The sequence below is a fragment of the Aegilops tauschii genome, chromosome 4 (genome assembly GCF_002575655.3).
Source record: "Aegilops tauschii subsp. strangulata cultivar AL8/78 chromosome 4, Aet v6.0, whole genome shotgun sequence".
NCBI lineage: Eukaryota > Viridiplantae > Streptophyta > Magnoliopsida > Poales > Poaceae > Aegilops > Aegilops tauschii.
Window position 1 is genome coordinate 494,471,663 of NC_053038.3, and position 14,383 is coordinate 494,486,045.

At 44.0% G+C, this 14,383-nt stretch overlaps 1 protein-coding gene across 1 annotated transcript; it reads right to left on the reverse strand.

Moving 5' to 3' along the window:
- Positions 1-7,698: 7,698 nt before the first annotated feature.
- Positions 7,699-10,140, reverse strand: LOC109750343 (uncharacterized). Its single transcript, XM_020309310.3, has 3 exons — positions 9,871-10,140; positions 8,721-8,801; positions 7,699-8,161 (listed from the first exon to the last, which is right to left on the reverse strand). The coding sequence occupies exons 1-3, from the start codon at positions 10,138-10,140 to the stop codon at positions 7,901-7,903; spliced, it is 612 nt and encodes a 203-aa protein (XP_020164899.1). The 3' UTR covers positions 7,699-7,900.
- Positions 10,141-14,383: the final 4,243 nt, after the last annotated feature.

Genomic DNA, 14,383 nt, shown 5'->3' on the forward strand with positions numbered 1-14,383 from the left:
GCTCTTCTCATCTTCCACATCCACCCCCCTCTTCCATCCACGCAAGATCCTCGATGGAGCAGCAGATCGAGCACATCGGCGGCGGCGAGAACGCCGACTTCGTGGAGATCGCCGGCGGCGAGAACACCGACTTCATGGAGATCGCCGGCGGCGACCAGGTCAAGATGGCCAGGTTGACGGAGATCCGTTCTTGGTTTCACAACATATTGCAGATGAACTGGACGGCAATGGCCACTTTGAAGCAAATGACGAGGAGGGAGAGGGCAAAGCTTTCCCCCCCCACCCGCACAACCGATGCACAAGGTCGAGATCCTCCTCTGTGCGATGGAGCAGGCCGATTCGTCCAGCCCGTGGACCAGGCGTAGGTGGTGGGCGTTCAGATCCAGGGTAGAGCATCCACTGGATCAGGAACCCACGGTGCACGAGGTGCCGTTGCAGATTGTGGAGCCTCCAACCGAGTCGGAGATGACCCCGAAGCGCAAGAGGAGGAGGACAGTGGTCGCGACATCGCTTCCCCGCCGTTCTCCACGCTTCCCTCACCGCTCTCCTCGTCTGAACGGCGGCCGTAGCTATGTTTAGGGTAAGATTGCTGAATTTCATTCATCATTACTTGCCACTTGCTTAATTTGAGTCTCTGCAATATGTTCTTGCTACCTGTATACTTGAATCCGTAGCCTCTGGATGGCAGCTTAGTTTGATCGACGAGGTTGTAATGAGTCTAGGCATATAGCATTGCTATGTTTACTTGCTACGTTTTGATGTGCTGGAGTTGTATCCATGATAGGAAATTTTGTCTGTCACCTCAAGAGTTGTGTTCAAATTACATGATGCAATCTGTGTAAATTGAACTTGCAATATTTTGGCTGCAAGCAGTGCCTCCAGAAAAGTTCAGTACACAGTTTAGAGTGATAGACTCTGGGTTGACAGTGAAATATTTCAATACTGCAAGTTTAGTAGATAGTTGTAGGCATTGAAATATTTCAGTACTGACAGGTTCACACTGAAATATTTGAGTAGTGCAATTGCAGTACACACGGGTACACACTGAAAAATTTCAGTAGTGCAATGCAATTTCAGTACACACGGGTAGACACTGAATATTTCAGTACTGCAGTTTCAGTACACGCACGCAACCCCAGAAATATTTCGGTGTAGCAGTTTCAGTACACGCGCGTATCCACTGAAATATTTTGGTGGTGCTGTTTCAGTACAAGCACGTAGCCTCTGAAATATTTCGGTGGTGCACTTTCAGTACATGCACGTACCCACTGAAATATTTCAGTGGTTCACTTTCAGTACACGCACGTACGAAATGAAATATTTCAGTGGTGCTGTTTCAGTACACGCATGTAGCAACTGAAATATTTCAGTGGTGCTGTTTCAGTACACACACACGTAGCCACTGAAATATTTCAGTAATGCACTTTCAGTACAGAGATGTAGACACTGAAATATTTCAGTAGTGCCATGTCGGTGATCTTGCATCCAAATATTTAGGGCTTCCTAATGATTCAGCAAAAAATAGACATAAGCACTGAAATAATTTTTGTAGGGACGTTGGCTTACTCATGTTTTAGAGTGGTTGGGCTTTTTTAGAACCGTTCGTTAATGTCGATCTAACGGCAGACAAATACGAAGTACTGGGTAGTACTCCGATGCCATATCAATGTTGCTGATATGAATATGCATGTTTTCACCAAGTGTTGTGTCTGAATTAGAACTGAGCATTTTTTCTTGATGGTATCCATGGATCTAGAACTCCTATGAATTTGCTCATGTTGGCTGTTTTGTTCTCCATCATTTGTACTAGCATTCCGTGCGATTAGCTGCCATGACAAGACCCCTGGCAAATTTATTTTCTTGCCTCCAACATCCCAGGTGTGTTTTGTAGGAAAAAACCTGGAGTTCACCAGGCTGGCTGCAGTTGTGAGGCTGGGAGGCTGACGGTGCTGCTACTGGCTGATCCTTCTTCTTTCAGCTTTTGTTCGTCCTTTCTCAAGCCGTTGGACCAGGGCTACTTCCCTATGTGCTGTTAATGTATTAAGTAGTCCCTTCGAATTTGTAGTATTAGTTAGTTTGAATGTGGAAGTACCTTAATTTTTAGGAACGAAATGTTGCTTTGTATGACCAAGGGTTTGATACCTTAATCTTTGGATAATTAATTATGTGAACTGTTGGATGTGGCGCACAACTAAACGCCTCTACCATTGATACTAGTTCAACATGTCGGTCCAATTAGAGACCAGCCACTACCATATAGAACAGTTAGCATTTCATACTACAACCTGGCGCAACACTGAAGCGCCACTACCATATAGAACAGTTAGCATGTCTGAAGCAACACTGAAACAACAACTAAACATGAAGGAAGCATTCACCACCAATAAAGTTAACTCCAGGAAGTTCACCACAGATCCAGTTCACACACACAATACATTACATTACATTACGTTAATAGAAGTTCACCACAGTTTCCAAAAGTAAAACATCATCAAATATAGTGATGATGAGTACGGCTTCCAGCTTCTGATGATCAGCATGATGTACGACTAGAGGTTAGGGTTTTTCAGGACCTTGTGGAGGGCAGAATGCTGAGCACTGATCTTGTAGTCATGACTGCTGATGGATGTAGCCCGACAATGCTCCATCAGATGCTCCTGCAACCCAGACCTGGGCTTGGGCTTGCTGCAGTAGGGGCACCTGTACTTGTCCTTCCTCCAGTTGTAGTACATGGCAGATCCTTGGGCCCTGATCTTCTGCACCTCCTTCTCTTCAAAGGACTCGACGTTCCCCTCATCCACATCATCTCCAGATTCATACTGCACACATTAATGACTGACATTAATACATTATGCATTCAAAAAACTATAAACACGTAATACTAACTCAATGCACAAATAACATTTCAACTAGGCCTTACCTCGTACGGCTCATCTTCATCAGAGTCATATGGGTAGAACCCAGTCTTTTCCCACTTCCTCTTGTTGCCCACAAGATCCTCCTCCTCCTGCTATATTGTCAAACAAGCACATCAATTACAATGAATTGAATTGCAGTTAACAGAATGTCATTACAAACAAAATTGTGAATGTGAACCACATTGGTATGTTGCAAGTGACCAAATGCTTTCCTTATAAATAAAGAATCTAAGCAATCAATCAAAAGACAAATGATTTCCTTCATAAATGCTAATGAAAATGCAAGCTGGATTCTTGACATTCCCTGAATTTACCCAACACTTTTCTTTTGAGGGAATTCCCCCCCACACTACTTAATGGAAACATATAGTATATTTTGTTGCTAGGATCCTGCCTTGGAATGTTTACTTCACACTTTACATATAGTATATACTAATTACAGAAGCCAACTACAAATTTCACTATGCACAGATTACTGTTTTTGGGATAATGCAGCAAAGCTCCTACACATATTAACATAATGCAGTAGTTAATTAGGTACAACTTCAACTATAAATGCATACATCTCCAACAAACTTCTAAAATTTCATTACTTACCAAAACAACAACAAATTATACTATAGATGAATCTTGTATCATCTAAATCAATTCATTGGCACATCAAAATTAATGCATTCCAAATCAAATATGTTTCCATCCAGTATCATTGAACCACAGATCAAATCAAATAATCATAAATGTCAGCAGCATTGAACTACAGATCTAATAATCATATGACATCTATCTGACCTTAAATTCCCCCTTAAATAAGGTATTCAACCTCATACTAATTAAAATCTAACAAGCAAAAATTCAACTACTAATCTAATAAGCATCTGAAAAAAACCCCAAGATGCTTTTATCTCTGAAGCAACGGCATTGCAGAGGATGTTCAATGCTGTCAATATCTCTGAAGCAACAACAAAATTCCACAACTAACCCAAACTAAATAAGCATAGACTGCCCCTTCCCCTCGACCACGCTTCCCCTCTCCTTCAGAAGCCCCAATCCAGCACAAAAAAATCCAGCCCTTGAGAAGCTCTTTTTGATTAACATGACAACACCCAGTACATGAGCACATCCAAACTAATGCACCATCTAATCACCTCAGGTAGACAATTTCCAAATCACAAGGCCATGCACAAATCTAACCAAACAAAGTTCTGGCCACAAACACTACAATCTAAAAACTACCAACTAAAAGTGATAAGCAGATACCTTCTGCTCCGCCTCCTCCTCGCCGGAGCCGGCCTCCACCTTCTCCACCTCGTGCGCCTCGCCACAGCCCGCCCCCACCTTCTGCGCCTCGCCAGAGCCCGCCTCCACCTTCTGCGCCTCGCCGGAGATCGCCAGAGCGGGCGCATCTGGCTGGACCGCGCTGCTGCGGCCCGGCCCCGCCTTCTCCACATCTCCAGCGGAGGGAGCACCGCGCTGGACGCCGGCACGCCCCCTCACAAAGGTGCCCGCAGCGACCTGCCGCGCCTGCTCCACCAGATCTGCGCCCCAATCGGGGCGCTCGCCTCCTGCGTCCGCCATGGCGATGGAGAGGATGCGGTGAGGGAGACGAGGAGGTTGGAGAGGAGAGGGTTTTGGGGAGTGGGGAGTGGAGAGAGGGAGACGATGCGGCGGGGGGAAATGGTGGGCGATGCGGCCATAGGTGGTTGCCGTCCACATTTATATGACGGGACAGTTTTGGCAGCTACCCGTGACACGTGCTGCCCCACGCGCGGGCGGCTTCACGCGTGCACGAAAGGCCGCCGTATACAAACAAATACGTATACGGCCGGGCATACGATCCTATATGACGACCAACACGCCCGAAACCAAGGAAGCGTGCACCCGCCCTCCCTCGTGTGCCCTTAAGGCCAGCCCATGTGAGGGGCGGGAAGCCCCTTTCGTTTTTCCTTTTTATTTTTTCTGTTTTCTATTTTTCCTTTTGAAAGTAATTCAGGATTTCTACAAAGTTGCAAATTGCGAAAAAATGTTCGTATTCCAAAGTTCTTCATTGCCCATATGGTTTCCAAGTTTTTGTATTTTTTTGATTTTTTTTGAATTTATAATGCCCTCTAGACTGAGTGCTGAAAACATCGGTCTATGCCTCAAGGGGGCATTGTAAAGTATTATTTTTCCAAAATTTCTTTCATAGCCATGTTTGGCACATGTGGGTCACCATGTACAAGAAAATTTGGGTGATTTGGAGGTGGTGGAAAAAATCACGTATGCTCAAAAACTGGCTTAAGTTAGACCAAATGGCCCCTCCGGAATGGGGGCATTTTTTCGACCACCTCCAAATCACCTCAGTTTTGGCACACATGATCTCTTGCACAAACAAAGCTAGTTTTCCAAGGTTTTACATTTTTTTTATTTTTTTTTAATTTATAATGCCCTCTAGACTGACTGGTCAAAACATCGGTCTATACCTCAAGGGGGCATTGTAAAGTATTATTTTTCCAAAATTTCTTTCATAGCCATGTTTGGCACATGTGGGTCACCATGTACAAGAAAATTTGGGTGATTTGGAGGTGGTGGAAAAAATCACGTATGTTCAAAAACTGGCTTAAGTACCAAATGGCCCCTCCGGAATGCGATGATTTTTTCGACCACCTCTAAATCACCTCAGTTTTGGCACACATGATCTCTTGCACAAACAAAGCTAGTTTTCCAAGGTTTTACTTTTTTTGAATTTTTTTTAATTTATAATGCCCTCTAGACTGACTAGTCAAAACATCGGTCTATACCTCAAGGGGGCATTGTAAAGTATTATTTTTCCAAAATTTCTTTCATAGCCATGTTTGGCACATGTGGGTCACCATGTACAAGAAAATTTGGGTGATTTGGAGGTGGTGGAAAAAATCACGTATGTTCAAAAACTGGCTTAAGTTAAACCAAATGGCCCCTCCGGAATGCGATGATTTTTTCGACCACCTCCAAATCACCTCAGTTTTGGCACACATGATCTCTTGCACAAACAAAGCTAGGTTTCCAAGGTTTTACATTTTTTTGAATTTTTTTTGAATTTATAATGCCCTCTAGACTGACTGGTTAAAACATCGGTCTATACCTCAAGGGGGCATTGTAAAGTATTATTTTTCCAAAATTTCTTTCATAGCCATGTTTGGCACATGTGGGTCACCATGTACAAGAAAATTTGGGTGATTTGGAGGTGGTGGAAAAAATCACGTATGTTCAAAAACTGGCTTAAGTTAGACCAAATGGCCCCTCCGGAATGCGATGATTTTTTCGACCACCTCCAAATCACCTCAGTTTTGGCACACATGATCTCTTGCACAAACAAAGCTAGGTTTCCAAGGTTTTACATTTTTTTGAATTTTTTTGAATTTATAATGCCCTCTAGACTGACTGGTCAAAACATCGGTCTATACCTCAAGGGGGCATTGTAAAGTATTATTTTTCCAAAATTTCTTTCATAGCCATGTCTGGCACATGTGGGTCACCATGTACAAGAAAATTTGGGTGATTTGGAGGTGGTGGAAAAAATCACGTATGTTCAAAAACTGGCTTAAGTTACCAAATGGCCCCTCCGGAATGCGATGATTTTTTCGACCACCTCCAAATCACCTAAATTTGGGCACACATGATCTCTTGCACAAACAAAGCTTGGTTTCCAAGGTTTTATATTTTTTTGAATTTTTTTAATTTTATAATGCCCTATAGACTGAATGGTCAAAACATCGGTCTATACCTCAAGGGGGCATTGTAAAATATATATTTTCAAATTTTTCTTTCATAGCCATGTTTGGCACATGTGGGTCACCAAGTACAAGAAAATTTGCGTGATTTGGAGGTGGTGGAACAAATCACCTATGCTCAAAAACTGGCTTAAGTTAGACCAAATGGCCCCTCCGGAATGCGGTGATTTTTTCGACCACCTCCAAATCACCTAAATTTGGGCACACATGATCTCTTGCACAAACAAAGCTTGGTTTCCAAGTTTTTATATTAGTTTTTAATTTTTTTGAATTTATATTGCCCTATAGACTAACTGCAAAAAATCACCATGTAAGTTTGATGAAATGGTCCCTCCAGAAGGCGGTGATTTTATCGACCACCTCCAAAATTTCCACTTTTTAAAATATATTAGAAATGGAAGATTCAATCTTGCTAACTTATGAACATTGACAAAAAAAGATTTTCAAAATTTTCTAATTCTTATAATATATTTCAAATGGAAGTTTCAATCACGCTAACTTATGAACATTGACAAAAAAGATTTTCAACATTTTCTAATTTTAAAAACATATTTGAAATGGAATATTCAATCATGCTCACTTATGAACATTGACAAAAAAGGATTTTCAACATTTTCTCATTTTAAAAATATATTTGAAATGGAATATTCAATCATGCTCACTTATGAACATTGACAAAAAAGGATTTTCAACATTTTCCAATTTTTATAATATATTTGAAATGGAATATTCAATCATGCTAACTTAAGAACATTGACAAAAATGATTTTCAACATTTTCTAAATTTAATAATATATTTGTAATGGAAGATTTGATCATGCTAACTTATGAAAACCTCAAGTCAATGTTTTTTACTGTCTATCCGATGTAGATAAGGCTTGTTCTTTGCACACATCATTACCAAGCACATGCCCACTGTATCCAGCATGTCTCATCAGTCAAGCAACATTGAAGCACCTACTGTGGTCATTGCAGCATCAGAATATAAACACTGCAGCAAAGCATAGCTGACCTGCATCTAGACAGTTGATATACTTCAGAGACATACTAGATTAATTAAGTCTCTGCCATACTTAAGAGTCTGCCATACTACTTAAGAGTCTGCCATACTACTTAACAGTTCACAAACACTTCCACCTTCCAGATTCACAGTTCACAACCATACTAGCGCAAAAGTTAAACATCATCAACTATATTGATGATGAGTAGCACTACCAGCTTCACAGAGGGTGACTAGATGGGACCCATAGCCTTTAGGAGGGCTGCATGCTCTGCCCTGATCTTCACGTCGTTCCCACTCGTCGCTACACCGCGTGCATGGGACATAAGGTGCTCATACAGCCCATCCTTGGGAATTGGCTTAGTGGTGCAGTATGGGCACCTGAACTTGCCCCACTTGTAGTACGCCGCCTTCCCCTTCTCCCTGATCTTGTTGGCTTCATGCTCAATGAAGGACTTGTGGTTCCACTCTTCCACCTCATCTCCAGAGTTGTACTGCACATACGAATGATTTGCATAAATACATACTTACCATTTAGAGTAATGTAATTAACAAACATCAAATAATTGCCATTTACTTGCCCGTTAATGAACAAACAAACATAATAGCCCATTTTCAGCTAATTAATGCACAAACAATAGAATAGTTCCATTTAGAAGAATTTAATGGACAAACAACAGAATAGTTCCATTTATATGCATTCATATATGGTTTCATGAAAAAACATCACACATATCCCATTTACAGCTAATTAATGCACAAACAACACAACTTTGAGAGGAATTAATTGAAAGTACAACAAAACTTTCCATTTTAGAATAATTCAATGGACAAACAACACAATATTTCCATTTATGTGCATCCAGATATGGTTTCATGATCAAAGACCACAGATATGCCATTTAGAGCTAATTAATGACCAAACAACACAACTTTATGATATGAATGAATAAACTATATAACATTCCAATTTAGAGGCATTCATATAGGGCATCATCAACAAACAACATCTCAGACAGATTAATAAACAGACCAAAAACAACTTGGGGTTACCTCCTCGTCGTCGTCAGAATCAGACGGGTCGTCGAACCCAGCGATGTCCAGCTTCCTCTTGTTGCCAGCAGCTTCCTCATTCTGCAATAGAAGTAATTAATTCAATTATACTACTAACTACATATAACATAGTATGCAAAGGTCAAGCAATCTGCAATGTGCTTCTAATAACCTAAAATGTTACTTTGACCTCAAATTATCCAAAGGTCAAGCATTCTACAATGATAACTTGGTCAAACTAAAATTTTAGATCATGCTGACTGTGGTCCTTCAAACTATAATGCCAGACTGGGCACCAACAATAATTTTGTGAGTGCTCAGGTCTGCCAATTAATGGAAGTAGTACATTGGTTGACAACAAGTAATTGCATTTACTTCATCTGGCTCATGTAATGTACATAGTGGTGCACCAGCTGCCCTATAATCTGAACCTTATATTGGATAGTATATTGTAATGCCATGAGCTTCAGGAAAGGAAATCTTAGTGCAATTTTTGGTGCTAGGTGTGAAACTATTTCATATGACATTCATTCATGGAGTTATGCAACATAAATTTAATATGACCTGGTCATCTGGCATAGTTGCATGTCTAGCAAATCTACTTATGGTTTACTTTATAAGTACAGCAATCCTACAGATCAAAAATAAAACCTACCTACAATTTTAGTTTATGGATAATGAAGTGAAGCTCCTAACTATTTTGAAATTGCGCACTAGTTAAACATACTGTGTTCATTTCAACAATTAACTGATACACTTCTGTCACACAAAGTAGGATTTAAACCTCATTTCTACAATATCAACTTTAATAGACACACTGGGTGGCTGCTCAGCCCCTGCCGTGGCCCACTGAGGGAATATGCACAACAAATCTAACAAAATATACAGCACAGAACAGAATATGAGCACATGCGGCAATCCAGATTCTAATATAAATAACCTAACTCTCATTATGATGTCTCTAGCATTCAAGCACGAATCAACTAGAAAAAACCCTAACTCTGAAATGGGGTTCGCCATTCAATCAAATAACCCTAACAAGCAGAAGGGGGTGCCGCAATCAATCACAAATCTACTATAAAAAACCCCATCTACTAAATCTTCTGCTAATCTACTACAAGTATGAAAGAAGGGGAACGAGAAGCATTACCACATCCACCACCTGCTTGTCGCTCGCCTCCGCACCTACATCCAGTGCGCCGCCAGACGCCGTCACCACCAGGTCTGCCACGACGGAGTCCGAGCCCACCACCCCCTGCGCCACCAGATCCGCCGCCGCAGGGACCGATCCAGCGACTGCGGATGCAGCATCTCCCGCACCGCCGACGGCGGCCACTTCTTGGACGGCATCTGCCGCGGTCTCCGCGCCCTCGACCACATCTCCGTGTGCAGCGATGGCAACGCCCCGACCTTGCTCCATCGAAGCCTGAGAGAACCCGCTGGAGAGAGGGAGGCGGTGGGGTTGAGCGAGTAGGTGAGGTGGCGGGGCGATGGAGACGAGGGGGAGACGATGCGCCAAGGAGGGAGGAGGGAGTGAGCCGATTTGGGGGGAAATGGTGGGCGGATGCGGCCGGTGGTGGTTCCCCTCCCTTCTTATAGGATGGGACGTTTTTGGAATTTTTCGTGCGTGGCGTGGCGCGTGGCTAGCCCACGACCGCCGCACGTGACAACGGGCACGTGATAAGGGAAACCGAAACGCCCACGTATAATACGTGTATACCCTCAGCGTACAAAAGTAATCGGGCCGGTGTGGGCTCGTAGCGGGCTCTACGCGCGCTCTACACGGACATAAAAAGACGATCGTGCCCCTCTTCACGAATCGTTTTTGACAGATCTCAGCCGTCCTTGTGTTTCTCCCCCTCGCGTTCAGCCCAGGGGGGGAGCACCGGAGCAGAAACGTTCGAACTAATAGTTGTTAGTCTTATGTGTAAGTGCCAATGTGAATTCCTGTATGAGATATTGACCCACTAAACTCACTCAAGGAGTGGAGACAGCCCAATAAAAACAATTTTTTTTCGAAGATAAGGGCGTTTGCGTCCTTTATTTGGAAGCAACTACAACCCAGACTGCTAACGGGCTTTAGATGAAGTAGAAGAACCCGGCTGAAACAAGAGATATGCAAGAGCTCACCTGAAAAGATACGGAAATCACATAATAATATGCTAAGTTAGCTCAGTGGCTTTCCGTTTCTACTACTAATACAAGAAGAGCCATAAAAACAAAGTCCAGGTGGGAGCGAAATCTTTGAACATACATTAACGGTGAAATCGGACAGCTCTTCAGTAACAAAAGAGGGCTGCGTGCCTGCGTCAAGGTGAACCTATCTCTCCCTTCCTTTTCGACATTGTGACCGATGCCTTATCCTCCATGGTTTCAAACATTTGAGAAGATCGATGGAACCACCAGTCTGGTTCAATGGACCCAACTGCATTGCTGATCAATGCCCCTGATTCTGTTTTAGATAAGCAGATATGCTTAGGGTCAGAGTCATGAGTATTATATGTGCAGATCTCCCTGCCTCTTATCCGTTAAGTACCATCCATCCATCGGCCTCTATCATGAGTTGATTTATTCGAGAGACGTGAGCTCCCTCTTGGTGACCAACCCTAAACCCAACGCTCATGCTAATGTGGAATCGTGAGTTCCAATAGTACTATCTTAGTGCATGGCCAATATTAGCTGATCTTTTTTTTTCGTCACGGTTAGTAGCAGAAATCAGATAATTTGTACTACTAAAAAGAGTTAGTAAGACAGTAACATAGTTCCAAGATCTTTTTGGTTCAATTTTGTGTGGCAGACGAGTCACAAACGCACAGGCAATCTTTACATAGTTTAGTGTGCCTGCCGACGTGGTTGTAGTATTCAGGCACAAGTTTTGCAAGATGCTAAATGACGTAAGGGTATGATAACAATGTTACTGTATTAGTTAGACTATTGAGGGGATTGATGCTTGATATATATAGAAGAAAGGAAGAGCGGTGATGTCTCTTTTTGAAGGACGCCCCGCGAGTCACTATTCTTCCAAGAACAATAAGTTGGTGGCTACTGTTTTTAACAAATAAACCTTTTTCTTTTGTTGCGAACATTTAACAAACGAACCTAGAAGGAGAGCAAGAATATATAACTACACGGGGAACAGCACCGTCAACAGAGTACTCACGATTATTCAGAAGAAACGAAAATGCAGGTTCGAAAAGTGTATAGCATTTCCCTTTTTGAAGTTTCCATGCTGCTCAAACCATTGCTATGGTGACACGTGTGACCTCACGATGGTTTTAGGTTCTCGATGTTCATTCTTGATTGAGTGATATTTTTTATGTAGAAGTATCGATTTTCTGTTGTGAGAATACATGCATGATCAGATGATTCTAGGTGTTGCCATGTACACGGGAGCAACTAGTTAATGGGTACCCCACATGAGCAACTAGTCAACATTACATGTTCAAACCCTTTTCAATGTATCAGGTGCCGCGTCTCAGTGTCGCCATGTGTCGCATGTTTGATGTGCCCCGCACAAGAGTTTTTTTCCTAGTTTTTCTTTTACTTTTCTGTTTTTTCCTGTTCCTCGGTTTTCTTGTATAGTTTTCTTCTTCTGTGCAAGGTGCACTCTCCCGTGGACCGTGGGTGTGCTTCACTTGACATCACATGTGTGCTCCCGTGGGGAGTATATGAGTGTGATTCCTTGTGAAGCACATTTCTGCTTCACCCACACTCCCTCACCCTCTCCCCCCCACGCTGCCGCCGGCGGGCGCCCCAGGATCTGGCCCGGGTGGTGTCGGCGGTGGCGGGTCTTCCTGTACCTGCACGCGTTCCTCCTTCCCGTGGCAGGGGGCAGCGGCGGTGATGATAGGCCGGTGGCGGTCCGGCGACATGGTGGCGGTGGCCGGTGGCGAGCGCGGTGGTGGTGCTTCCACTTGGCGGCGGGGCGGACCGGTGGTGCTGGGCCGCCGGGGGTGCGATCTGGGCCTGTAGGACCCCATCTGGGTCCTAGAGGGCCGGCTCCGGCGCGGCCATGATGCCCACTGTGCGGGGACGCAGGTGAGCGGCTTGAAGAGGGGGCGGCGACGTCGACGGCGTGCCTGCTGCAGCGCGAAGGCGGGAGCTTTACGGGCTTATGAGGGCCCGGGCGGACCTATGGGCCCACGGGCCTGGTATGCTCCTGCTATTGCGTCCGGTCGGCTACCATCGTTCACGACGGAGGTTGATGCCTCCCGCGTGCTGACGGTGCTGTTGCCCTAGTCCCGGTTCCTCTTCTTGTTTGTGCAGGCCCCACTTCGCGGTGCCGTGGTGAGACGGCGTGGGAAGCTTCAAGACCGTGTCGGCGCAGGGTGGTGGTCGGTTTGGTGGCGAGCTCCAGAGCGACCGAGGTCAAGGGTGTTATTGGGAGAAATCCCTGTCGGCCTGGTCCACACTGACGCGGTGGCGCCTGAGGGCGCCACTGGACCTTCCTGGAGGGCGTCGGGGGCTACCCTTCCTCTCTCCTCGCCACGTACCGGGGGAAACCCTTGGCAGCAGCGTCGTCATCGCCGCGTCCCTTCTTGGAGGTGTTGATTGGTACCGGCGTTTCAGAGTCTAGGAGCTTGATGGGAGATCTTCGGTGGGCGCAGTAGTCGCGAGGCTTCTTTGTTTTTGTCGATCCGCCGTTGTCGGCATTTGTTCCTTTTGTATTTTCTCTTTGGTTTCTTTTCGGGTGTGACTGTGCTACTTCCGCCCCAAGACCTATGGTTGGTTGTATCGATTGGTTGCTTTGTAATACAACGAGGGGAAAACCCTTTTTCGGTCACTTCTCTTGGGAGCACTGCACTTAAGGAGATAGGTTAGAGTTGGGTGGAAGTACACATGTTAGTGCTAGTTGAAATAACACGTTGGGAAACACATGTTAGTTCACATTGAAAGCACATGTTAGTACTAGCTGAGAGCATAGATTTGCTGGATTTTATTTTTGTCGTAACTTATCAACATATGATCTAGTTTTAAAAATTTCGATGGGAAGAACACAAAGATAAAAACATTTAGTAATTTGAATGCACGGTTCAAGAGATATTTTCTTTGAAAAAAGATCCATAAAAAAGCACAAATAAACCTATCAATGCCTCCAGCACAGGAAAAACCAAAACTTCTAGACATAAGAAATGGCACATATTTCCCTAAGAAAAACAAATGGCACATATGCAGTACAACATTTTTCACCACCGTAAAAAATGAGAGTGACCACTAGTGATTTCATTTCATGGCCTGCACGAGCAAGGGCAAGCGGGCTTCAGTCAGAGCTCGTCCATATGAACTCAGGCCGCGAACCCGAAATCACTAGTTAAGGAGTACTCGTTGCAAAGATCACTTCAACTTTCCAAGTTGCAACAAGTGGCGTACATGCAGCGCGTCACTTGTCGCAACCTGGGAGTTTTCCTTTTTTCGTATATCCGTTTATTCAAAATGTTTTACTCTCAAACCGTGCATCCAAATCTCGAACTGCTTTCACCGTTGGATTCCTCGCGTCGAGATCTTCAAAACTAGATCTCATATTGATAGGCTTTAACGAACTTTTTTTCACGAAAAAAATCAGACGAAAAAACCAAACCGGGAGCACGGGTTTTTTCCCTTTCCGAAAGGGGCACGCCCGTGCCACTCACGAAATCAGAACCGTGCCTCTTGCGGAAGGAAAA

Coding starts and splice junctions, on each gene's coding strand:
- LOC109750343 (XM_020309310.3), bottom strand. CDS start 10,140: ATGGAGCAAGGTCGGGGCGTTGCCATCGCTGCACACGGAGATGTGGTC. Junction 8,802..9,870: donor ACAAGCAGGTGGTGGATGTG/GTAATGCTTCTC, acceptor CTTCTATTGCAG/AATGAGGAAGCTGCTGGCAA. Junction 8,162..8,720: donor ATTCTGACGACGACGAGGAG/GTAACCCCAAGT, acceptor TCGTATGTGCAG/TACAACTCTGGAGATGAGGT.